This window comes from Notechis scutatus, chromosome 6 (genome assembly GCF_049901735.1).
Source record: "Notechis scutatus isolate UNSWTSFEM ecotype Mainland chromosome 6, rNotScu1.2, whole genome shotgun sequence".
NCBI lineage: Eukaryota > Metazoa > Chordata > Lepidosauria > Squamata > Elapidae > Notechis > Notechis scutatus.
The window spans coordinates 21,880,308-21,907,996 of record NC_142014.1 but is presented as its reverse complement, the minus strand read 5'-3'; the positions used below and the strand labels follow the sequence as shown (position 1 = coordinate 21,907,996).

Below are 27,689 nucleotides of genomic sequence, written 5' to 3'. Positions count from 1 at the left end.
TCTCTCTGTTTTGGATTGTCTTCTTGCCTTCCTCATTCCAACTCTGTTAGCTTCTTTAAAGAAATAAAGTAGGAAACTTAGCTTCTGTTGATGAATCTCACCACCATTCAAAAAAATATTCACCTTGTTATATATAGTCTAAGGATAGCTACTCCAAGGAATATTTCCTACAGCAAACATGCTTGTCAAATATGGAACAAAGTAAGGTGATGGTTTGGCTTGACATTTTTCAATGACACACTTGGCATTCTATTGATGACTTCCTACAATTTGTTCCTGTTAGAGGAGAAGATTATTTAGCACTAAGTCTGATTACGCTATGAATAAGGTACAAAAGATCAGAATGATAACATCCATTTTGTTCTTGGCCTCAACTTGGAACCAAGCTTTCCATACACTAATTGTAGGCGCAGTATTTTTTTTTTTTTAAAAAAATCATCTTCACGTTCAGGATATTTCTTCATCATGGAGGAGGACTTTCAGACAAAACTTTGAATTGTCTCTCATATGTCTATCTTCTTTGTTGATGGATTTCACTTGTTTTATCAATGGAGAGATCAGATGGTCGATCCTTGTTATTACCCAGGAAGATGATTAATTAATCTGATTTACAGACTATCCTACTAGAGCAAGGAATTCAAGGTGGTGTACAATGTTGTAGAAAATCCAGTGAGTTTCCACAGCTGAGAAAGGGGTTTCTGGTCCCAATCCAATAGGGCACCACACTTGTCTTTTGCCAGGTGATATGACAGATTCACATCCAGACTTCCAGAAGGCATTTTATGTTGTATCCCACATCAGGGGCTCTGATTTCTCTTGTGCATCTAGTTCATCTGCAGTTAGAACAGGAATTGCAGTCCAGGTGCTTCGTAGGTTAAACTAACTTCTGTCCGGGTGGGGCTGGCTTCATCTTCGATAAATTTCATTGCACCTAGAAGTTGTTCCTACTGATGAACATTTTTCACAGTTTTTGCTATTCATGAACCACAACCATAGGTGCTTCTTGAACTGTGAACCCTCTGCTGCCTAATCGTTGCGTTCAGGATCCCCGTTGAGACTCCTTCCATCTGCTTTGCTGAAAGGCAAATTTAATAGGCTCCTTTGAGGAATACAGCTGCCCTTCTAACTCAGAGACAGGTGAAAGAGTTGGGCAAGCTCTGCTATATACAGGTTTTATAAAGATCAATGCGATAACCGTATTGTCTTTTAAGTAAACTTTCCAGGCTGTCCAGAATAGCAAGAGCACTTAGAGTTCTATACCACTTCACAGTGCTTCACAGCCATCTCTAAGTGGTTTACAGAATCAGCCTATTGCCCCCAACAATTTGGGTCCTCATTTTTTTTTTTTTTTTTTAAAACAAGTTTTATTAAAAGTTTCAACAACAAACAAATCATTACATATTAAATCTTTCCCTGTCTTTCTACAATAATTTCCCCAATATTCTCATAAAACACAAACAAACACAAACAAACATAAAAAAAAAATCTTTTAGTAAAGTACCTTGGCCCCAGTTACCTCTCTTTGCATGGGCTAAAATAATAGCACATATCACTCTTCACATTTCTATCTTATTTAATCCATCTTAATTAAATTATTAAATTTGTATCTTTTGCCCATTCATTTATCCCTCTATCTCTTCTTATAATAAAAAAAAATTTCTCCTGAAATCACTAATCAGAGTATGATGCCTTCTCTATCCTCCCCTAAGTTAGTAAATTAACATTCAGCATAACAAATACCCAATTTGGTTCTGCTTGGTACATTCTATCCACCAAAAATGTTTAAATACATTGTATCCTCCTTTCCTTCGATATTTTATTACATTTTAAAAATCAATCATTATTAAAAACTTCAACATTTTAATTTCTTATTAAATCTTAAACCATTCTAATTTACTATTTCAAATATAAATGTTACAATACCATCTTCTGTACCTTAGCAGAATCTTTCTTACAGAAAATTATATTTCATCCTTTGTCTCTAAAAAAATCCCTCTTCTCCCATCCAATTTTAAAGCTTTGAGGCTTTTCTCCGCCTTTCCCCTTTCTTTCTTCCCCACCAAATCTTCCTACCCCCTTCTTCTTCTAACCTCTGCCTTGCTGGGATCCCTTCTCTGTTGTGTTCCCTTTTTCTCTTGTTTGTTATCATTATATTTACTTTGCATCATATTTTTCTCTTTCTCAAATGTTTTTTAGATCTTAAGTCCTTCATTTTCCTTGCTCTCTTCCTTCCTTCTTCCTTAGATAAGTTTTGGGATTCAATGAAGATGGCATCTTCGTCTCTTCCTTGTTGTTCTTCTTCCGTTTCCATCTGTTCCATTGTCTGTTGGTAATTGACCAGCGCCATTTCTAGAAATAGAAAAGCTTTTTCCATGCCATCTTTGCAGGCTGCTTTTGTTTGCTCATATTCATCCCTCAGGTCTTCAAAAAGGAAAGCCATTATAAATAAATCTTTTCTTTTCTTTATTCCTCTTTCTTCTTACACCAACCAAATATTCCGAGAGAAAGGCAAAACAATCCCAAAATCCACAATCCTCAATAAATCCAAGCAAGCCAAAATTCCCCTTCCTCTTCCAGGGTGGTATCAAACAAATAAAAAAAAGAATCCAAATCTATATTTTAAAGCCTTATTAAGATTGTATTTCTGTCCTCAAGTCTTCAAGGCATCTCCTCCAACAAGATCCAAATTTATATATTTTCTTTATCCTCTCCCTTCCGGCTTAATTCCGTCGGGAGGGAGAGTAAACTTTCCCTTCAGCACCTCAAAATAGCCGCTTTTTTTTCTCTTGTGGAAGAAATCATCAGAAAACCATCTTTTCCAGGAATTAAATTAGATAAATCTCAAAGCCCTGGGTCGACCAAGAAGAACTTTCACTTTCAATAACTTTCTCTTCTTCCTCCTGCGCATACTTGCCCGGCTGTCAACTTCTTTGTGGCGGCCATTGCGGACCGCCGCTGCACCGCCCTGGTAACAGGGGTTCTGCCGGCCAGGGAGGGGGTCTGCAACACCCCAAACCCTTCCTCCGGATCCCCTTACCTTCAGCTACCCCTGCAGGGCAGCCTTGCTCCGCACCCGTCCGGGTCGGAGCCCCAAAACGGCTAGCGCGGCAGGGATCGCGCAGCTTCGCGAATCCCTACCGCTCGCGGCCGACAAACCGGAAACCAATTTGGGTCCTCATTTAACCCACTTCGGAAGGATGGAAGGCTGAGTCAACCTTGAGCCTGGTGAGATTCAAACTGCCAAATTGCAGGTAGCTGGCAGTCAGCAGAAGTAGCCTGCAGTACTGTAACCACTGCGCCACTGTGGCTCATTTCTTCCCAATATTTTCTTAGAGATAGTAATTTGTTCCCAGCTAAAAGGCATCAAATTGTGCCGGGGTAATGGAGTACAGCAGCAGATAATGAGTAGTATCAGCTAATCAAGTAATCTATCTCATTTTTTGCCTGTTTATAATATATAATCTATGACATTAATGTTAATATTTATTTTGTTATTGAATTATTGTATGGCTGTTCTACATCTGTAGCCTATTTTATGTTGATGGCAACTAAACCATTCATTCATTCATTCATTCATTTTTATGCCAAGGGCTTTTCTACCCTAAAAAGGTATCTTAAGTGTGATTGCTTTTGTATCTGTTCAGACGTTTCTCACAGTGAACCTTTCATTGAGTTTGGTCAAGAAAATTGATTTATAACAATTATTCTGGAAGATGCTTATTTTCAAATTGCATTCAGTCTATGTCCCAAGTTATATTTGTCCTCGATAGAAAGTATATAGTATACAGTGCATAATACATATTGAATATTTTGAATATTCACTATATGTTTCGAGCTGGCAGGAACTTTCTTTGTCTCTCAGAAATGATGGTACATAGACAAATCTTTGTGGACCATTTTTTTCCAAAGATGCTTTTCTATACCGGATCAATATAATCAAACTTACTGGGTCCAGAGTGATCTTGTTTCATGCTGTTCATCTGTCCACATTTCAAATGAACTAGGTTCCATCTCTAACAGAATCAAATTTCCAACAGTAGATCTCTTTCTAAGTCACAAGGATGAAATGGATGAAATGGAGGTATTAATGTAATTTCAGCATGAGCAGGTGGCATCACACAGATAACTTTGGCCCACCCCAAAAAAGTTCAGTGGGAATGGGCCTGATCAGCACTTGGATAGGTTACTATTAGGAAATCTCAAGATTTAGAACAATTTGGGAAGCTGAAAAAAATCCCCTTCCATATTTCTGCCTGTCAGCCATTCAAGGTGGACCTGACTAGGAAACCAAAATATTGCAAGATACTGCTATTTTTGTTACAGGATTATATGAACCAAATCTTGCAATGTGCCTCCCTCCCTTTGTCTCCTTCATGTCTCAAGGAGAGCTGTATCTGAGACACTCTCAAATTACAGTTCTGAGCTAGACCCAGTATATTTTTTTTTTAAATCTGAGATCGTCTTCCTCCTCTTCCTGAAATTTATTCTCACAACCCATTACACTGCCAAGAAATTATACATCTTTATTCATGAAATCAGCAGAAGTCAGGTTTTTACTTTTAATATTTACATCAAAGTTATTCAATCGATTGAAAAACTTCACACGTTTTGAAATTAAAAGAAAATGCTTGTTGGTCAGAACTCTGAAAAGTGGGTGCAGTTTTAGCACTTTGTGAGTGAGGGAGATGTTAACTAACTTTTCACAAGGAATGTTTGGAAGAGGTCTTGTGTTTTTGCTCATTTATATGAATGTTAGTTGAGGTGGAAAGCAGCAGATGGAAGGTGGGAAGGAGTGATGCGTTCGTTCATTTATGTATTCCAGATAATGCTTATCTGCTGTTGTAGATTCATGATTGCATAGCTGTGGGCAGAGATATCTACAGGGTATGGTTAAAAAAAGTCAAGAGGACTGCCATGAGATTGTGATCAAACTTCTGCCCATGTGTTATATGTGATGCACACGTACACACACACACACACGAGAAATTTCACTTGCATCTTTTCGACAATTTGAGTTGAATGAGCAGATCAAGAACCTTTCAACTATGATGTTATATATTGCAACTTCCTCTTTTCTGTAGAGCAGATCGTTTCAGGGTTTGATGTGGAACTTACAGTGGAGAAAGAGCCTAAATTAACAGACCCAAAACTTTTGGGCCCCACGGGCCCCTTCTGTGGAGAGCAGTTTTTCCACAGACCAGGTGAAGGTGTGGTTTCGTGGTTCCCCATGTGTGCAGGTGGGGCTTCGCTTGCTTGCGTGGACCGGTTCTTGGCAGACCATGGACCAATGCCGCTCCATGGACTGGGGGTTGGGAATGTCTGGTCTAAGAGAAAAGGCTTCCTAAACTCTATTCTGCTTATGCCTTTGTGAGATGCTGCTTTCATGTCAGCAGAACTGAGAATAAGGTTGGAAATCTGCATTTCAGCAAACTGATGAAAAAAAAAATGATTTGAAAAAAGCCCCAGGTCTACTTTTTTTTAAAATGGCATTGAAATGGCTTCCTCCTGTCGTGCCTAGAGATGGAGCTCTCACCTCACAATCAGGAGGCTGTGAGTTCGATCCTAGGTAGAGGCTGATATTTCTCTCTCTGGGCACACTGAGAATATATCTGTTGAAAAAATCTCCACATTGGCGACAGGAAGGGCATCCGGCCAGTAAACACTCAGCTCCATTCAGTTGCCTAGAGTCCACCCCACAAGGGATTGTGGGGTCTTTAAAAGAGGATGATTGAAATGGCTTCCTCTGGAGTTATGTAGAAGAGTTTTTTTCCTCCCTCTTTCCTGCAGGTTAGGCCAAAGACTCTGATCCCAGACAGCCTCCCAATTTCTCCATGCAGAGATCAACCTTCCAAGCAACCTCCAACGTTTCAGAAGGCAACAGTGGTCAGCATCAAGAACCCAACTCCTGCCCTCCCCACTGCCAATAATACTGTTAGCCATGTACAGACGTCCAGCAACCAATCACAAAGTGTCACAGAGAAGGCAACCATCTCCTCATCCCTGAATAGTGCTGGGGTAGCATATGCCATTATCTCAACATCTCCCAATAATGCAATGCCCATCAACACCAGCGCTGCTGTCTCGGTGGTTAATGACAGCATTAAAGTGCAACCACTTCTCATCAGTGCTGACAGCAAGGTAGGTTTCATTAGGGAACTGCAGACATTACAAATGTCTCAAGTTAAGACAATATCAGGATGGCAGATCTGAGTCTCTCAGTACAGTAACTGCCCTGATGAATAAAGTGAGAATCTTGTATGCCTCAGTAAATGGGATTCATAATCAAATCTTATCACTTGACCTCATTTGTCAGTCATGAAGGGATTTGTTCATATATCCCAGAACTGGGCGATATAAGAGGGTAAGGGTTAGCCGGCTAGCAAGCTAAGCAAGAGAGCTTTTGCAGAATTGGCATATTCATTATTGGCTTTCAGGTGTGGTATTCAAAAAGGGCTGAGTGTCCAGAAACGTCTTTTCATTGCAAACCAATTAAGTGACCATAATGGTAATCAGATCAAGATACTATCAAAGCAAAATTGGCCCTTAAAATTAACAGGAAACAGATGCGAACAACAGAGCTGATGTGTTAAGAATCCAGGGAGAATGCCCAGAGCTTTATTTTCAATGGAGAATGTGATTCCCAACAGAAGAGATATTTCCATTTTATCCAGGGCTCCTTGGGTGGCCTTTTAGATGGAATGCAGGCCTTTTCTCAATTTCTTTTGTAGTTTACTCTCATCTAGCCCTTTATTGATTCTTGACAGGTGCTAAAGAATATAAGATTAGGTATTCTAGATTATAGATTAAACGATTATCTGCAGATTGATGACCTACTATTGCATAAGTCTAAATGTTCTTTCAACAACTTTATATACGTTAAGGATACAGACTGTTCAGGCCAGGAGATGTGGTGGTGTAATTTTGACCCCTTTTTTGCTGTTGGATAGTAGTGATGATTGTTTAAGACTTGAAGATGCGTAAGGCAGCCATTTTACCCCTTCACCACTCCTGAACCCCCCTCACAAGGTTTCTGTTGTAGGGAAAATAGAAAGATGTGTTGGATATGTTTGCCTACATAGATGAAATTGTCAGTTCAACTCAAAGGATACTTTTATAGGATGCTGACCTGACATTCAGATCTTATTACAACTTATTAATTTGTACATGTTTTATTTATAGAGCAGGCATCAGCTCAAAGGCTTTGCAGTTTCCCTACCCAGAATTCTGGCTAAGGAATTCTGTGAGTTGAAGGTGTCACATCTGGAAATTGTCCTTTAGGAATCTGGAAATTCCTTTCCTTTAGCTATACACATAATGTTTATTTTCACGTCTTATTTTCACCTGCCTCTTGATTTTCAGGTCATCATCATTCAACCTAAAGTTCAAACTCAGACAGAAAATAAAGTGGAGATAAAAAAACCTGCTGAAGAGTCAACTCAGGGACCTGCTACCAAAAAGAAAAAAGATGAAAATCCTGAGGTAAAAAGACCACTTTATTATCTTGAAAAACATAATACATGCCTGTTGTGTGCATCTTCTTCTTCTTCTTCTTCTTCTTCTTCTTCTTCTTCTTCTTCTTCTTCTTCTTCTTCTTCTTCTTCTTCTTCTTCTTCTTCTTCTTCTTCTTCTTCTTCTTCTTCTTCTTCTTCTTCTTCTTCTTCTTCTTCTTCTTCTTCTTCTTCTTCTTCTTCTCCTCCTCCTCCTCCTCCTCCTCCTCCTCCTCCTCCTCCTCCTCCTCCTCCTCCTCCTCCTCCTCCTCCTCCTCCTCCTCCTCCTCCTCCTCCTCCTCCTCCTCCTCGAAGGAAGGCCTCTTCCACATGTTTCCAACCAATACGGTCCTGAGATATATATTTTTTGTCAGTTGGGTCCGTAGTACTCGCTGATGTCATTGATCCATCTTGGTCTCTTTTGTGGACACTTTTGATCAAGTTCATTCTACGACTGCCTTAGTCCACCTGCCATTAATTCTTTTTGCTGTGTGTCCAGCTCATTTCCATTTCAATTATTTTATTCTCACATAAAGACTTTAATAATCAAAATATAAAATAGATCAAAGATTGAAATAGATGCATCAGATAGTTTTGTTTTGTTTACAACTTCTGTTAGTGACAGCTTCCTGAAGAATATAACCACAAAATATAACTGAGACAAATGTAACGTGCCTCTTGTTGGGCATTACTTTTTTTTTAATGTTCTCCACTATTTTCCCCACCATTTTTTTATCTTCTGAGAAGAACTCTTCTCAACCTTCATCCAGTTTACGCTGTGCCTGTACTATGCTAGTCTCTTAATGAAATAATGAGGATGTCAATTTACTCTTGCTTCTCCAAAGTCCAATAAATAATTGTGCCAGGAAGAATTCATCAGGAAGCATTCACACCATAACAAGTTAAATAGGCCAATATCCACTTGCTTCAGCTCTACACAGAATGGTTATTGTGAAAATGTGGTGCTGTGATAAATAACACAGCTCCTTTCCCATTCTTCAGGTAGAATCTGTTGAAAATTGATGTTCACTTGTATTCTGTGCAAAGTTGAAATGGGTAATATAAAGGGAGGTTGTCTTAAGAATTAAACTTGTATATAAACTACTTTTCTCACATCTGCTAGAATAATTTTGATCAGAGGTCTGGGGATAACAGAACTTAATTTTGAATAAATGGTCTTTTTATTCCATGTGTAAAGCTATTGCTTACATTACTAATATAGCTGAGTGGAACTTATATTTGGTTTTAAAATTAGACTACAGCATGCTGGGTTGAGATACAAAGGTGATTTTAACCAGAGCATTATCTAAAATTCATCCAACTGATAGCCACCATTGTTCATTAATTCACTTTCAAAGGCTAAACACTTGCCAAGTGCCTCAAGACAAAATTCCTAGAGTGACAATATTTGACAGCTAATCTTAAAATTATACCCATAGTTCTTAGAAATTTTCATTTTTGAATAAAGATGGTTACACGTGAATTGTAAAATGATACTAATTCTAAAAATTTTAAAAAAGTATAGGAAATACCACAAATTACCCCCCCCCCTTTCCCATCATTTCTATTGGATGGGATGGGATGGAATTAGGAATAGAATACTTTATTTGGTCCAGGGTGATTTGACACACAAGGAATTTGTCTCTGGTGCAAAAGCTCTCAGTGTATATGCAAAGCAACAGAAAAATCATAAACATAATGATGATAGGAGGGGGTAGTAAAGAAGATGTGAAGGATAATAATATTATTATGGCTATACAACATGGACAAATATACACAGATATACGACAGTACTGTGAGCATTAGGTGTTCAGCAGCTTAATGGCATGAGGAAAAAACTGTCGCTGTGCCTAGTTGTTTTGGCATGCAATGCCCTATAGCAGCGTCCTGAGGGGAGGAGTTGAAACAGTTTATGTCCAGGATGTGAGGGATGTGTAGATATTTTCTTAGCCTTCTTTCTGACCTGCGCAATATACAGGTCTCCTGTGGAAGGCAGGATGTTTGCCACTGATATAGTGCAATGCCATATTGGCAGCAGCATCTGCCAGTCTATTTACTTGGTACACAAACTGCTAGGGGTCTAATAGCAGATCATGATAATTTTCTGGTGGGCCAGCGCTATCCTTTTGACAGTTTTTATAACTACAGGTGTCAGAGCAACTGGTTTGTAGTCATTCAGCTCCTTGATGGAGGGTTTCTTAGGAACCAGGATGATAGTAGAGAATTTGGAGCAAGAAGTGACATAATAGATCTCTAGTGATTTATTCAAACTGTGGTTGAAGTTGGGGACCAGTTATTCAGCACAGTTCCAGTTCAACAGGAAGGAGTTACTGTGTCTGGGCTTGGTGTTTCTATGATCTTTTGTCTATGAAAAAAATAGACCTCATACATCAGAGGTGGGCCCAAAGAGTTGGAGATAAGTGTAGGAGCTTTGGCTACTGCTGATCCATCTGAGGTGAGGAAGATAGTCATGGATGACAATGATCACCTCTCAAACCTACAATAGAACATATTCAGGTCATCTGCCAGTTGCCAATTCTCTTCAGTAAAGGAGGGAGGTCTGTTGCAGCCAATGATATTATTCAGGCTTCTCCACACATTTGCTAGTTCATTAGCTGAGAACTGATTTTCCAGCTTTTCGAAGTAGCTTCCCTCTGCTATCCTGATCTCCCTTATTAATATATCTCTGCCCCTGATTGCATAAAATCCTATATTCTTTCCTGTCGGCCTCCCCTTTGGCACAACATAACTGCTTGAGCTTAATCGCTGCTTTTGAAAAAATATTTGGCTTAGGCATTTCTTTTTCACTCTAAGACTCTCCACATAGAATATTTTTAGCGTTGCTTCTATTGTATTAAATCTGTTCTACTTCCTGTGACCAAGTTCAAACCCATTTTTTAAGAATGATCCTGGGAGCCGACAAGGACATGCCAGTCCCATGATCAGAGTAAGAACAGGCATCCACTCCATACCCAGCCGTTTCTAGGCAAAGGAGATGTTTAAACAGAAAGTCCTAGATACCAATGTTCAAATAGATATGAAGTTATTGGCAAAGTAAATGTTTAAACTGGTTGTCTAAGAATCACTTCCCAAATGGAGAAATACCTTGGTGAGTTTGATACAATTCTTAAGAAAGTCCTATTTTGGAATAAGGTTTGAGTTATTGGATTTCATAGCCAAATATGGCCCCTTTTGTTAAAATATCATGACTGGTTGATTAGATATCTAAACTCTCTACTTGAAAGAACAGCCCACTGAAAAACTGAACTGCAACTGTCCTGTTTTATACAGGACTTTTAACGTATACAAACTTAGCAGAAATGCCAAGTTTAGAAACAAGGTAGTTTGGCTAAGAATCCATTCTATTGAATGGACTATCGTATAAAGGTGATATATTTATCTGAATATTGACTGTTTGTGTTAAGCAAATGTGTATTTTGTTATTGAATTTTCCTTTACCTATTTTATCTTAGAAACAGACCTGGTATTTAAACTTTATTTTTAATTTTTGATATGATCGTAAGACTAATCAATCAATAATCTATATCTGTCTGTCTATTCATTTATCCATCTATCAAATCATCAGTTTCGCTTTATTTCCTATTTGAAAATGAAAAAGATGAGCAGCGCATGAAGCATTGTACTGTTTTTAACTTGTAAATGGCATTATTTTATTAATAATACCACTTAACATTCACACTGAACTTTGTGGCAATTCATGTATTTTTACCCAGGATTTCTTAGTGTGGTATTAAGAGAAAAGTTAGTGTTATCTGTGCATTACAGAAGGGAAGATTCAGAAACTGTAATTTATCAGGTTCCCTGCTAGGTTTATAGCAGAAGTCAGATTTTAATGAAGAATCTCCTCTCTTACAAATTACACTCTTTGAGCCAACACATTAATACTAACCAATTACTATCACTAACCTGTGCACCCATTGCTATTATTGTTATTAATTATTTTGTTATTGGGGTCACTTCAAATGCATAATTTGAAACAATATAATATCTGTAATCTGTATGCTGTCCCATAAATACAACATGTATACAATATTGTGGAAATAGTCAGAAATTGAAATTATTTCTATTGTAGTACCTAAACTGATTTTCAATACTTTGCATGCCTTTATTATATTATGAGTTTGCTGATTTTGCAATTTTAATAATTTTCCAGATTTTTTATAGCCATAAGAACAAGCCCCTGGAAGGTATAAGGAATTCTGCCAATTGTTCAAGGAGCCTGCCCTAGCTAAATCAAGTTTCCACAATTAATTTTGATATCTTCTGCTCCTGCTTTTTTTTTAAAAATATCACAGTGAACCCCAGGAAAATTACTCCATCACAAAACTGGGCCAGTACAAGCCTCAAAAGATCACAGAGAAAAGCCATGTTTTCATAATTGCTATGGGTAACAGGGAGAGATTGGGGGCGGAGAGAGAGAGAGAGAGAGAGAGAGAGAGAGAGAGAGATGAAGAAAGAGAAAGAAAGAAAAATGGAAAAAAAGAAAGAATCTAAGCAAGTGTACTATCTCAAAGTGTTGCTAGGCCAACCGGCTAGAAACACTGACTTGGGAAGAGCTTATTTACAACAGACAGGAAAATCCTACCCCGTGGCCAAGAGCCATGTTAATTGACTTCATTTAATACCCTCCTGGAGCTACCAAGGTCTTCTGCCTGTATTCTGTTCACATCCATGTACAGATAGTCCTTAATTTACAAATATAATTGAATCCAGAAATATGGTTGCAAATTGTGCCATTCGTTATGTGGATCGTTGTGATTGTGCCTGATTTTATGACATTTTTTGCAGTGGTTGTTAAGTGAATGCCATAGTCGTTAAACAAATGTGTTGCCCGCAATGGGCATTTTTGGTAGAAAGTGGAAGTAAGCCCTGGTTTCTAGTACCAAATTGTGAATACGGAATGCTGCAAACAGTTATAAATGCAGTAAATACTGGAAACGGGCAAGAAAGTCATAAATCATGCTTACATGACAGTGGGATACTGCAAATGACCATAAAGGTGAGCCAGTTGCCAAGTGCCCAAAATAGGACCACGTGACTGCAGGGGATGTGGGTGTCATAATTTCAAAAATGGGCCATAAGTAGTTTTTGTGTGGTCCCGTTGTAACTTTGTTCGTAACCAGCCATAAGTTGCGGATTATCTGTATTGATTGCCCAGTATTGAGTCATACTATGTAAGACTTTAAACAAATATAGTCAGGCTAAATTAATGACACAAGGCTCAGGGTAAACAATTGTCTGGATTTGTAGCATAACTAAGCACTTTTCCTTATATCACTCACTTTCTTCCATTTCTTCCCTCACATGCAACTATCTGACCTCCAACATCGTATTCTTCATTATGTTTCATCACACTGTGCTTATCTGAAATGTAAGGAGACTTCACACTAATGCTGGGTGCTGTAGCCTAATCCTAATGTTAAAAAACAGGACTCCAAAGCTTAGTTTTACCTGCGTTCTGTTTATGGATGTGTTGATTTAGCAGGAGCCTTCGTTTTTATTATCACCTGGGATATAAAGTTGAGGTCTGCTTCTTGCTTCTCAATTTTTATGGGTGTACTAAAGAAGCAAATATATATTATTGTCTTGGCATTGATAAATAAGCTTTGGGTTAATTTATTTTGTTCCTTGAATAAGCTTTAGTTGATTAACATGCATTTATGCAATTAGTGTAATTAGACCTAACTGTATAATTAGTATAAACACATGTTAACGACAACTAGAACATATAATTACAACATGATTATATATATATATATATTCTGCCGAAACGTTGCTACAACTTTAAAAGCACAACTATAATGACATGGGAAAATACTGGAACAAAGCTGAATACCATATATATGTATGTATATATGTTTATATTTGTGTGTGTGTGTATATATATATATATATATATATATATATATATATATATATATATATATATATATGGCATTCAGCTTTGTTCGGGTATTTTCCCACGTCATAGTAGTGGTGCTTTTAAAGTTGTAGCAACGTTTCAGCAGAATCTCATCTGCCATCATCAGGCTTTTGTATAGTGTTCGTCTGTGAGTTAGACTTTACACATACATACACATATATACACACACCTTACCAAATTATTCAAAGAGAGATACGCTGCTGATTTCTTAAGGCATTTATTTATATTTTTTATCACATCATGAAACAAAAAAGCCTTCCATATCTATGCTAGTCTTTTAAAAGAAAAGTTAAAAAGTAGATAAAATACTGTAGGTTCTGCATAACTCCAACTGGATAACAGAAGACCAAATAATCCACCATACTTTACAACATGATATAATGGTTGAAAAAAAGAAATGAATAATAGTTTACTTATTTAATTTGCATTGTCCCTTAGAGCTAAATTTGACATGTACATTGGAGTACATTGGATATTTCTGAATCCTATTTTTGTCTCAGTAACATGGATGTCATGGAGTTTTAATCTTTTCAACCTTTGTTTTTCCTCGCTGATTACCAATTCGAGGGAATTAGAAAAATTCTAAAAGTAGTCACAGGTCCCTAGAGTTGGAAGGGACATTTTGGACCATAGATTGCAACTCTGCTCTGTGTGTGAACGAAAACTAAAGCTTCCCAGACCTTGGGTGAAACCACCTCCATTTAATGAGTTCTGCTAGTGAAAGGCATTGATCATTAGGAATGTCTTAACATTCCACTGGATTTCACTTTCTTATCATTAAACTCTCTGGGGCAATAGAAAACCTCAGTGTGATATATCTCTTTAGCTATTTCCCCATTAGGAATAAAGATTTCTAATTCCTTCTTTGCAATACTTGTTGCTCTTTGAGAGCGATACTTAGAAACTAGAGAGAGTTCAAGGTTTGCACCTGACTAATGGAGAATATAGTGATCGGGAACTACGACAACTTCCTAAATAATGCTGATGACAATTTTCCAAGTGCTGATGGCTTTCCATTGTGTCTGATTGGAGCGTTGCCCTTCTTGACCAAGTTGGAGCAGCTCAAGGGGACATACAAGGGATTGAACACATTAGAGTTGCTGGAAAGGTGCCAAACAATATGGACAGTGAGAGAAGAATATCTGAGACCTGCAGTGTCTGTGCAAAGTATTTTTTCCTGCCCGAAGAAGAACCAAACTACACCTGCTGCAAGTACAAGCTTGGTTTCTACTGAAAGGGAAATCAAAAAGGTCTGGGAAACAAGACTCTACACTGAGGCACCATGAAAGAAGAGAGCTTCCTGCAGCTGAAGCTTGCCATGAAGCACTAGGGAAGTCACTTGCGTTTCCATGACTCAAAGATCTCTGGTGGATCTTTGCTGGTGGATAATTAATCCATGCTAAAGAAACGAAGATCCAATGGCTTGAAAACCTGGAGGAGAAAGGTATCTGTGAAGGATGAGAAATCTTACCAAATGAGGATACTCTTGGAATTCCTTTCTTGGAATTCCTTTTTAGACCAAAGCCTTCGGGACATCTAGTTGCTTACAATGCTCTACAGTCTACAAAGGCACAATTACAATTAAAGTAGCAATGTGAAGCGTAGCTTTATGAGAGAAGAATAGCCTGTCCTTGGATGCTTCCTGACTATTTTTCCAAGACTGTGCGTGCTCCTCGTTGAGGGTACGGTGGCCTAGTTGTGGAGCTTTTGCCTCAGAATCAGGAGGCTGTGTAGAGTTCGATCCTCGGTAGACACTCAACTCCATTCAGTTTCCCAGACTCCACCCCGCAAGGGATTATGGGGTCGTTAAAAGGAGATGATGATGATGCATACTCATTGAAGGCTTTTTCCTCTGGCTTGACTTTATGCACTATTCATCAGAGTCACAACAGGGGAAGATATTATAATATTTCAATTACTTCTGAAAATTATATATGCTCAGGCAAAGAAATTGAATCTGTAGCTCATGTTCCATTAGTGTTCACTTTATATGCAATGAAAATTTCAACTCTTAATTTCAGTTATTAGAAATTTTAATCTCCCTCATTATGAGGAGATCACTGTTTCGCTTTTAAGCAACTAATTTCTAGATGCATAAAAGGCAGTGGTGAAATTTGTATATATAGCTTTCCTTCTTCACAGTTTTGATTTTCTTAGTTTTATGTTATTTTTATGCATATACAGTATCTTAATGGTGTATATATTTTACAGTAATTGGTTTGATCTTGGACCAAATCGTAATTATCATCATCATCATCATTATCATCTAGTTACAATAAATTGAAGATTGAACAAAATACCAAAAATAATAACACTTCTTTGGGTAAATTAGAAATAAACAGAAAGTCAAAGATATGGCTTGTTGTAAGGATAAATGGTCAATGTGAGAAGGCAGAGCTTCATATCTCAGAAGGGAAATGGGGCACTGGCTGGTGATCCTTTTACTGCTGAGAGGAGGAGGAAATTAAAGCTTAGAATATATACAAGGAGGAACTAAGAGAGAATCTGGCTAATTTAAATGAATTCAAGTCCCCAGGATCAACTGGTTGATCTCTCTGAGTCCTAAAGGACTATTAGAGATGACTCAAGAACCACTCTTAGAAATCCTGGGAAAATCCTGAAGGACCAGTGAGGTCCCAGAAGATTGGAGGAGAGATTGTGTCTTCTTAATTTTCAAAAGATGAAAGGAGGAGGATCTGGGAATCCATGTTGGTAGAGGGTTAGGGTCTCTCACAAGCTTTATACCCTTCTAACTTTATTCTCTTCTTTGATAGTCGCTAGCCATAGTATACCTGAAACAAGTGATCTTTAATTTACTTTCCATATACTCTATGATTTCATTCATGCAGCTTAAAATTGCTGATATATTTCCTTTTTTCCTCCCATCACTCCATTAGTCTGTTTTCAAAGAACGGTTGTAGGGCCCAGAAATACTTTTGAGAATAAATTGGTGCATTTGCCATATTTTTTTAATATTTATTTTTTATAATATGAAAAACAAAACAAATTAAAGATGTGTCTGTGTGCATTAATAGCAGGAATTGGAACTCACAACCCAGTACAGCAGACCAGAGAGGCATATAAAATACTGTATCAAACCATTGTCAAATAATAATTTTTTAAAAAACCAAACATCTATATTTAACTGAATAATTTTATTTTGTTTCATATAAACTCCAAAAGGATGCATATGATATAGAATATATAAATTTGTGGTAACTCTTTGGTGGACTAAAATAACCATCAATTACTGATATGTAATAATTATGGATTATGTTCTTTATGGGAATAATCATAAATAACATTTATTTGCTTTATTTCTTCTCTAGAAAATTGCCTTTATGGTAGCATTAGGCCTGGTTACGACTGAATACTTGGAAGGTAAGAAGGCTTATCTTACTAGAACAAATTCTTCTGTTTTTCAAAGCAATGTATTTCAATATAATAAAAAGATTATTTTATAAAAGAAGATTGGAAACCTTAATCTGAAGTGTTTTATTGTATTATTGGAGTGAGATCTCAAGGGAAAGAACTTGAAAAATGCAGCACAGCTCCTGTTTGCAGATCTTAAACATGAATCCTATTGAGTCATTATAAGATGAGCAAACTGATTATGCAAGTCATTACCACAAATAACCAACATTTTATAATGAAATCAGATTTCTTTTTGCATTCTTAGAAGTAGGCTATGCAAACATGTTAAAGGTAACAGCTCTGCTATGCATAATTAAAAAGCTTATTAGGATTAAAAATTCAAGATTGCTATCTGGATTTTCCCTCTTTTTCTAAATAAGGTTAGAAATGAACTAAATGAGCTTTAGTTTTTCTATTCATGGCCTTTCGCTTGAAATGGACAGCTCCCTTGAAATAATTCAGAATTACAATCAAGTCTTACCATTGGAGAAATTGGCCCTAGGTTGTGAGCAAAATACATTGCATGGTTTGCAATATCAAATTAGGATGAAGCCCCAAATATTGTGGGCTTCGAAGCTTTTGTGTTGCTAGGAAAATCAATTTCACATTGCTGGATCAGTCTGAAGAACTTCAGAAACCCAAAGGCCAAGAGTCAACCAGATGTGAGTAATAAAAGATAAGGTCTAATCAGAAGGTTTGCCTAAGTAACAAAAATCATCTGATCAAATAAGTTTCATCTAAATATTTTATGTACAGAAAAATAACCCTTTTGAAATTGATTATAGAAATCCAGAGCAAACGTCAGGAAAGAAAAAGAAGAAGTACCGCCAATCCAGCTTACAGTGGACTCTTGGAAACTGAGGTAGCCCAATATTTAAACATTTGCACTTTTGGTTTTATTTCTGGCCTATGCAAATTTAAAGAGATTATAAGTCACAGGAAGGTGAGAAAGTCAGGATTGTACCTGCAACCACATGAGTATTATTTTTTAGATATCCTTGACTTATGACCACAGTTGGGAGAAGAGTATCAGTTGCTAAGCAAGGCAGTTGTTAAATAAGTTGCACCCAATATTATGATTTTTACAAAATATAAAATTACATAATCTTTTAAAAAAGGATAAAGAATACATTATTCTTTCAAGAATGGGAATAAATGCAAAGAAAATCATGTATAGGGTTAATCCTTCAAGACCTAATACATCAGTTGAGAAAATGACAAAAAGATGATAAATATTATTAATGAAATCAATAAGAATGTAGTAAGATTTTTTTTAAAAAATACTAACTAATCTGAAGCAGTAGTATTATGGGCAATCAGACACAAGGTTTACCACTACAATAAAAAAAGCTAATAGAAACAAAAAAAAATTAAAAAGAAAATATAGAAGGCATAGAAAAGAAAAAGGGAAAAGGATATATTAAAGAATATATGTGATTAATTCTATAGCATACATATAATGAACTTGTCTGCATGTTTGTATGTGTGTGTGTGTGTATTTCTGATTTCATCACAGCAAGTATAAACACCTTTATTTCATCACCTCATATTTATAAAATCTTAAGAACCTTGTCTTTTCAGTCCTTATTAGCAAAAGTCTGTTAAGAGTTACTAGAGATAACAACATTATTTATTTTAGACCTGTTCAAATAAACCAGCTTTAACCCTAACCCATTTACTTTTAACAATATTGATATTTAGTCCCTTAAAATAATATTTTAAAACTTGATTTTTCTTTTTGTTTTGTTTTTCCTACTGACAAAATTCTTCGAAGCTTTTTTTTTAACCCTCTTTTGTAAATCTAACATAGGAAGATTATTCAGTTCACTCTCTTGGTTTGATATAAATATATCCCTTTTAATTATTAAAATATTAGCTGGTTTCTTTTATAAGTCCAGCCTAGCATCTTTTTCTATGTATGTACTATGTATTTTCTATGTATGTATATTCTATTCATGTAGCTTGTCACTTTTAAATCCACTTTCAGATCAGTCACAATTTAGTCCTGTAAAACCTGTTCTTCTTCCACAACTTTTAAACACAGTCTATCTATAGAGGCAGACACTCTTAAAATTAATTTCAGGATGCATTGTTTAAAATAATTTTCAGTTTGTTGAATGTTAACATATTTTTCTTCCATTCTATGTTAGTAAGTCCTATGTATATGTTCTTCTATAATCTTTAGTTTCTTCCATTTCCCTCTAGTGTCCAACCTTCAAAGTTCCTTCCTGTCATCATTTTTTAAAAATCAAATAATTTTATAATTTTATAAACATGAAGTTTTAATCATCCTTTTGATGTTTATTCCATAAGACAAAGTCTTTAAAACTGTATTTAAAAGCTTCTTTCATAAAGGATTGAAGGAAACTCACCTTGTGTTTTCACACTTGTCAATCCAAAGATTCCTAATAGCTAAAAAGCAGTTAACAAGCAATTTCCGAAAGTAATTAGTAAAAGAATTATGTGAGCTTAGTCTCCTTTCAAAGGTGCCAACCACAGTTTGAGCAGAGATGACTATTCTCGCATCTCGCAGAGCTCTAATCCCATTGGAGACTGCTGAACATGCTGAAGAAGGTTTATTTTCTGACTCAAAATGTTGACTCTAGTCAGGATTGTAACTTCAAAAGAACCCTTTTCTCCCCTGGTCCAGCTCCCTGAAAGACTGGGCATTTTCCAGATCAGCAAGAATTTAAATCTCGTTTATGGGCTGGACCAAAATACTTCTGACTGATGGTCCTAATTTGTTTTTGAACCGAAAGCATGGCAAGCATCACCAAATTTATGTTTTGTTTATACTGCTGATTGAGATCTGAGTTGAACACCAGCTGGTCTTCATGAGGGTTGAAAGTATCACCTTCATGGTAGGTGATACCTACCTGCGAAACAGGGATGGTTTCGTTTTTCCGAAAAAAGTAGAGATTTCGAAATGCATTATTTACATATTCTCTGCTCACAGTTCTGGTACAAGGTTGGAGAAAGAATTGATGATATTTAAATGTGGAAACAATCTTATTTGCTTATTCCATTCTTTAACTTAAAAAATACCTCCAGTTCAGGAAACTTATCTCAGTACAGTAGTAACAAATTTGACACAAAGGAAAAATGATAAGAAGTGGGGAGAAAATTGTTTTGAATTGTTCTTTTTCTCTGAATGTATTTATTATGTCTAAAGTTGCAGATGATTTTGGGGGTTAGATTTATTTATTAAACTTTCTTGGCTAAGAAGCTTTGCTTCGTGTATCATTCTATCATTGGCTTCTAAATCATATCATTAGTTTCTAAATCAGGGATGATAAACTCACACCGTCATGGCGACGTCATCGTCACATGACATATCGGGACTTTTTACCTCTTCACTAAACTGGATGTGGGCGTGGTCAGCATGTGGGCCGGGAGTTTGACAGCCCTATTCTAAATTAAGGATGATCTGGTATCTGAGAATTTTTTTTAGGTTGCAACTATTTTATGTATGTTTAATAAACAGAAGAATAAAGCTGACCCTATCTGTTGCATTATTTTTTTTGGCTAATTTAAGGCAAAGCAGGAAAGAAGTGGGACATAAATGTCCCCTCACTAATCCCCAAGAGAGAGATATCTACAAAACTCCTCATGAGGAAATGCTGTTGGCTACCAGAAGTAGCCTTAAATAAATTAGAGTCAGCTGTTTAGCACTTACTCAGTTAGTATCTTTGATTTATTTCTTTTTAGCGATACTGATAAAGTAATAGTGACATTCCAGGCATTTTGTGGCTATTTAACTTACAATTTGATCTCGTGGGCAATTCTTAATAGCTAATTGCTTAATTTGAAATTGGTTTTTTTCCTGTTCTTGCTCTATAATTAGAAAAAGTTACTGGACCAGACTGTTAATATCAGTGATCCAACACCCATTGCGCAAAATGGCAAATTATTTCAACTGAACATAAAGCATTAATTAATTACTCACTTAAGGAAATGAAAGAAGTAAAAATGTCACTACTTCTTCAGTTCCTATATCTCTTCCAAACAAACACTGAGTAAATACACCTGAAAAATAATGTCAAGAAGTAATTAGTAAGAGTCTCCGAACCAAAAGATGGGTATCAAAAATTTGAAAAATAAATAAATGATAAATAATAGAAAAAAGCAAGAATAAATTCAAAGATCGTCTATAAAAACACTATTGAAGGAGACCTTGAAATTCAAAATATTAACTCTTGCTATGATTAACAATATTTTGGCTTGATAAAGTCACAAGAATTAACACTTAGGTTAAGCAAAGAATTTAGAAGTATGCCAGTAGCAAAAATTAGGGCACTTCATTTGTCCAAAAACATACATAAAGATCTGTAACATATTCAAAGTCTGTTTCTCCAAAAAAAATTAACATTTAGAAAAGACTGGCTTATCAACTCCACCCCCATTATCCTTTAGCCCTTTTATTTCATCATCCCTTTTATGATGAAGATAAAATTAGACAGCACCCACTATTAGGAAATGAGAGGACTACATTATTTAAAAGATTTATACAATGGGGTCATTCCTAGAACAGGAAACAAAGTAAATTTATGGTTTTAGATTCATTAGATTTCATTTCAGTTCCTGCAATTAGCACATGAGCAATTAGGCCATGAATAAATTTAAAGTCAGGCTAAATTTGTCAACTAATAGAACAAAAAAGATATATATTTAAAATGTACAACGTTTTATTGAAAGGGAAGCAATGTTTTTGATTAGGAAAAAAACAATACAGGAATCTATATACTATTAAAACTCTCATTGTCATGATCTTTAACTGGGCAATATGATCCACTATAGGGCAACAGTTTTTGAACCAAGGTGCCTCAAACAGGCTAACTTAAAGAATGTGTCCAAAATCTGGGACCCTGACTCTTAAGGGAATGAAATTTGGAGATGTTTTCTGTCAAAGTATCTCTGGGGAAGTGCCAGAATGGGCAAGATGGCAAACATGTTATCATGATACCAGTCCCACTCCTTTTGTGTACAGACCATCTTGTCTCTTCACCAACTTCCATCCTGTGGATATTGATATTCTCAACTGAACTAAAGGTCCTACAGTGTCTCCTTATCTCAAGGAGAAGAAAGCCCCTGAGGGCCCATGAGTCATTCCCAAAAGAAATTTGACCCAGTTACTGCACAACCACAATATTGCTCACACGTTGATTCAAACTAATCGACTAAACTTTAAAAAAATACAATACGTCACAAATATTCATTCTTTTTCACAAACATATATATGTTAATGATGCTATATATTTAAGTTTTGGGTTAAATTCTTTAGAAGAAAACTACTTCGATTTTTCAGAAATCGATGCAAGAGCTACCATTCGTATAAATATGGACTTTTTCTTCTTTTTCAGCGGAAACGCCTTGCATCAAATTATTTGAACAACCCTTTTTTCCTCTCCACAAGAGGTAAGCTCTTCAAGTTATTGAATGGAAGATCAGCACGCCAAACACATGAATAAAATAGTTCTTGTAAATTCTAGTGTCTCCTGCTTGTAACCCATGTGCTGTTAGATTTCAGAAAGATCGAAATCTAGCAGAAACCACAAACTTGGGACAAGAGAAAATAGATTTGAAGGGCTTGTTATGAAATTTTACTTGGGAATATAGCTGCGTTGCTGTATATCTGACACTTGATCCCTAAACGTGAAAATTTATATTATAGCAAAAGTTAGTAATCTTAAAAATGTTTTTTTTAAAAAAACTGGTAGTTCTTGTTTTACTCTAATAACATTGTTTGAATAAGTTTTGCAATTTCTTGTTAGGAAGTATGTATTGTAGATATCATACCATTAGTAATACCTAGCTGTATTGCAATTGTACTATAAACTATAATTTTGGCTTCTAGTAGAAAGTTATGAAATTATTTAGCAAGAGCAAAAAAGACAAACCCACAAATTTAGAAAGAAAACAGAACCCTAGCTCAGGTAATCCTTGCTTAGTGACCACAACTGGGATGCTCAACTTGGTTACTAAGTGAAATGGTCGCTAAATAAACCCACAACTGTGCTTACAGTCCCTTCAATTTTGCTTACCTACGAAGATTTGCTTAAATGTGAGGATTGGTCACCAAGTTTATTTTTTCATCACTATCCTAACTTTGAACTGTTGCTAAATGAGGCAGTTGCTAAAGTCTGTATTAAAGACTGTATCACAAACACACAGTTGTTAGTTTTTTTGTTACCATCAAATCTTCAATTCTTTGTTGTTACCTTCAGTTTTTTGAAGGTATAACTTTGGTGTTATTCAAGTGGAACTAATCTTGTGCCTAACATGGACAAATGCTTCCAGAATGGGGTGCTTATTCCTCTAGTGTTTCAGGAGATTTTATATATCTTACTTTATACATTGCCACATTTCTCATTTCTTCTACTAAACTTTTTGAGAAAAGACATTGATCTCTGAGCTTGCAGGCTAATTCTGCCCACTGCCAGCAATTCAATTCTGGTTGGCTCAAGGTTGACTCAGCCTTCCATCCTTCCGAGGTCGGTAAAATGAGGATCCGGATTGTTAGGGGCAATATGCTGGCTCTGTAAACCACTTAGAGAGGACTGCAAAGCACTGTGAAGCAGTATATGAAGTATACTTAAGTGCTGTTGCTATTGCTATCTTTCATAGCCCTGGCTGATCAACCTATACCTGTTATTTTTATGGATGGTTACTGAGTATTTGAGCAATTCATTAAGCAATTGCCATGGTTCCAAAATAGGAATCATACAAAAATGGAGATTGTACATCAGTGTTTTTCACACTGATTGATTAATTCTGGAAGTTGAAGTCCACACATCTTAAAGTTGCTAAGTTGGAAAAACACCCTTACGTATGGAAAAATGAAAATCAAAGAAATTGCAAGTTGAGTTGATTGTAAATATCTTTGTATCGATTGCAATTTTGTATAATACATTTGGATCATCATTTAACTGCCACCCATTAAGCTGCAAATCTAACCTCACTTCTACTAACCTGTCTTTGCCCTTCCTCACAATGCCAGCCAATGAGGATCCATGTTGGAAGGTATGTTTTTGTCCATTACTACGAACTGTTTCAATCATAGCATGTTTTTCTGCAAAGAGTAATTTATATGTGAGTCCTGCAACATACTTTCCTTACTGCCATGATCCACACCTTCCATTGACTCAAGAGCCACCTGGGCTTTTCGCAGCATCATGACGTGGGAAAAGCTTCATAAAATGGACAGGACCAAGGGCTACATTAGATTGGATTCCTCCTCCTCCTCCTCTGGGGAATTCTGGGAGTTGAAGTTCACACATCTGAAAGTTGCAAAAATTGAAAAACACTATTATAGATCTTGGATTTTCCAGAATTTAGTCACTACTTCAGCATAGGCAGATTAAGGGCAGCGTCTGAAGTTGGATTGCAAGAGGTTGTGTTACCGTTTCAGGAAGACAGAGGTGGTTTATTCAGTCTTATTTGGATGTTCCATGTAACTGATGGTTTTAGTGTGAATCACAACTTGCCTAAATCTAAAACAAAACAGTAAATTCATAAAATCTTTTCTATAATAAAAAACATGTTTATCTTTCTATAAAAACCAAAAGCCAAATTAGTCTCATTTCAATAAGTCAATAAGTCACATTTATTCTGAACTGCAAAATATATGAATTCAAAAGTTAATAGATTTTTAATTCTCCTAGTAGTAATTATTCGTTGCCCGTAGATTAGCAAAGCAATTTAATTTGACACACTATTTTGAGATACTGTGGTTATTTTTTCAGCATTTATATTTCAGGCTTCAATCTCCAAAAAGCTCCCTTAGTGGCTTGCAAAGATAAATAAGAAGACATTTGCTATTCCCGGCCTTACAATTACACTTTTCTTCTGATATTTTGTTGTAAGTGCATCCATGAAATAGGAGTTTAATTCAGTTTGGTCGGCCTTGAAGCTTCAGTCCTTTTCCCTGGATGACTATTAGGAGAAAGAAAGATCAACACTGTCCATTATCTTTATGTACATATAAGACTCTGGATAATTTGATGTTGCTTGCAGACTTTTGTATCTTGTCCTGCTTAATTTGGGCACATAGGTTTTTAACTGTATTTTTAAATTATATATTTAAAATGCTGCAATTGCCCAGTGTATTTTCAGAGTCAAGCAGCCTTGAAAATCAAATAAATAAATAAATAAATAAATAAATCTTTAATCAAACTGTAATGCTGCAGCCTTTCCATTCTGATATGGTTTTTTTTTCAGTTCCTTTATCATTCTGAGAAGCAAAGATTTTTTTTAAAGAAAATTATTTAAAGTTGTCATTTTGAGATAGATGATTAATATTCTATATATATTAGGACAATGCAACAGAGGCAATTCTATTTTTGATTAATTTCATCACAATTCCAAGTGTGTAATTTCTATCTTTCACAGCTGTTGTGGACTAAATTGGCATTTTCATTGCGTTGTCAATCAGGACCACCAGATTCCTTCCTTGAGTAAAGCATCTGAGAGATACAGGCATTTGCAGAGTATGTTGCCATGAACAAATCACACTTCTTTGAACCATTAAAGCAGCTATGTTACTGGGAACCTTCAGTGTACACAATTGACCCCCAAATTTCTTTTGTTAAGTGAGTTTTGCCCCATTTTACTAACTTTCTTGCTCCACTTATTAAGTGACACTGGCTTCCCCAGACTTGTATGTCTTCAAGGGAGCCACCTGTAGTGGCTTTCACTCCCTGTTCCTCAGAATAATGAACACCTGCCTCAAGACATTCATATTTAGTTGCAAGGCATAGTGATAATTAGTGATCTTTGATGTGATCCTTGGAGGAAAGCTTGTGAATAAACAAGTACTAATAAAGGAGAATATTTGTAGCTCAGGATTGACATGAGAGGTGCTTGATGCTCTCTGAGCTAGGTTGTTTTCTTGCAGTTACCCAAACTAGGTAACATCATCAGGGCTAGCAGTAACATCTGCAAGAAAACAATCCAGCTCAGAGAGCATCAAGGACCCCTCATGAATAAACAAGCGTACTGGTGAAATGTTGAGGGATATGGTGGCCTAATTAATGCTTGTTTAGTAAAATGCGGGGCCCCCAAAAAACTATTTCTGTTTTTGAGGAACTGCTTCAACTTTACCCTTGCCATGTTTCAGAATGAGGTCAGCCATGAGGAATACTGTTCAGCATGCAAGCATGGTGCCAACTTACAACCTTGTGGAACATGCTCCAGGGCCTATCACCTCAGCTGCTTGGATCCTCCCTTGAAGAGCGTTCCTAAAGGAGCATGGGTCTGTCCCAAGTGCCAAGAAAAGGTAAGCTACTTGGCACTGCAGGTACTAAACAAAGAATCTCTGAGATGTGAACTCTGTTTAATTTTGATAAGATAGAGTTGTATGATATATTCATCTTTTCCACAACAACTTTCTTTCTCGTTTGAGGATAAATTATGACCTCAATAGCCATGCTCCCATTATAAGATTCCTATGAAGACTGATGTTTCATATCTTCAGTTGAAACAGTATTTGGAGTTGAAAACAGAGCTGTTTAGCCACCAGACTGTCAATATGATCAGAAAATCCCATTCCAAAATCCAGAAGGTGGCTGCTACTTGCTCGAAACAAGGAAGTCAGCCTCAAAAATGGGATGTTTCCACTTAGAACCAATGAAGACTTAAAACTTTTTGCACATTATAATTTGCAAAATATTTTCCATATCTTGTTCATTCTATCAGCTGTTGTGCAAAATAAATAATCACTTTTCTTCTTTCTACAGATTGGGCATAAACATTTGTTTCTGAAGTATGCCTGCTTTTTTTTTTTTTCAGAATTTTTTTAGGATTTATTTACTCTAGAATTATTGTCATACTGAATGTAAAAACCAAAGTATTGTGTGATAGAAAAGGTGATAATATTTCTTCCTTCAAGAAATTCTAGATCGTTCTTCTGTGGGATAACATCTTTAGTACAGCAATTTCCATTACCTGGTACTTACCAAAATCCTTTTCAAATGCATATTATTAAAAAGGCACTTCAATTGCATCATTACATCCACTGTCTTGATTTTTTGGACAGCTACTCCCATGGCCATTTCAGATATGATTATTAAATAATAAGGCCTCTCTCTGTCAAGATATGGCCAGTTCCTAAATATAATAAATAAATCAAGACAGACCTGCAAAATGTTTGCCACAATCAAAGTAGTGAAAAAAAGAATCTCCCTCATTTATTTGCTGATTTAATATATTGGTAGATTATTTTAAAGTATAGAACAAAAATTGAAAATTATATATTCGAGTTGAAAAATAGAAAAAAATAACAAAGACAGATAACAGTAACAGATAACAGATAATCAGAGTTGGAAGGGGCCTTGTAGGTCATCTAGTCCAACCCCCTGCCCAAGCAGGAGACCCTACACCATTTCTGATAAATGACAGTCCAATCTCTTCTTGAAAGTCTCAAGTGATGGCGCTCCCACAACTTCTGAGGGCAACTTCTGTTCCATTGGTTGATTGTTCTCACTGTCAGAAAGTTTCTCCTTATTTCCAGGTTGAATCTCTCCTTGTTCAGTTTCCATCCATTATTCCTTGTCTGGCCTACAGGTGCTTTAGAAAATAGCTTGACCCCTTCCTCTCTGTGGCAGCCCCTCAAATATTGGAAGACCTCTATCATGTCTCCCCTGGTCCTTCTCTTTACTAGACTAGCCAAGCCCAGTTCCTGCAACTGTTCGCTGTATGTTTTACCCTTCAGTCCCCTAATTCTGGTTGCTCTTTTCTGTACTTTTTCTAGAGTCTCAACATCTTTTTTATAATGTGGTGACCAAAACTGGATGTGGTCTTACTAAAGCTTTATAGAGTGGTATTAGTACCTCCTTTGATCTTGATTG

At 36.4% G+C, this 27,689-nt stretch overlaps 1 protein-coding gene across 2 annotated transcripts in view; it reads left to right on the top strand.

The window, feature by feature from the left end:
- The window catches only part of PHF21B (PHD finger protein 21B), a 172,650-nt gene that overhangs the window by 131,663 nt on the left and 13,298 nt on the right, over window positions 1-27,689 (top strand). For both annotated transcript variants that reach the window (XM_087969487.1, XM_087969488.1), the window contains exons 4-10: window positions 5,788-6,138; window positions 7,360-7,479; window positions 16,761-16,812; window positions 17,631-17,707; window positions 22,206-22,260; window positions 23,843-23,865; window positions 25,961-26,119. In XM_087969487.1, the coding sequence (XP_087825613.1) occupies window positions 5,788-6,138; window positions 7,360-7,479; window positions 16,761-16,812; window positions 17,631-17,707; window positions 22,206-22,260; window positions 23,843-23,865; window positions 25,961-26,119 (837 nt within the window). The remainder of the gene's footprint in view (window positions 1-5,787; window positions 6,139-7,359; window positions 7,480-16,760; window positions 16,813-17,630; window positions 17,708-22,205; window positions 22,261-23,842; window positions 23,866-25,960; window positions 26,120-27,689) is intronic.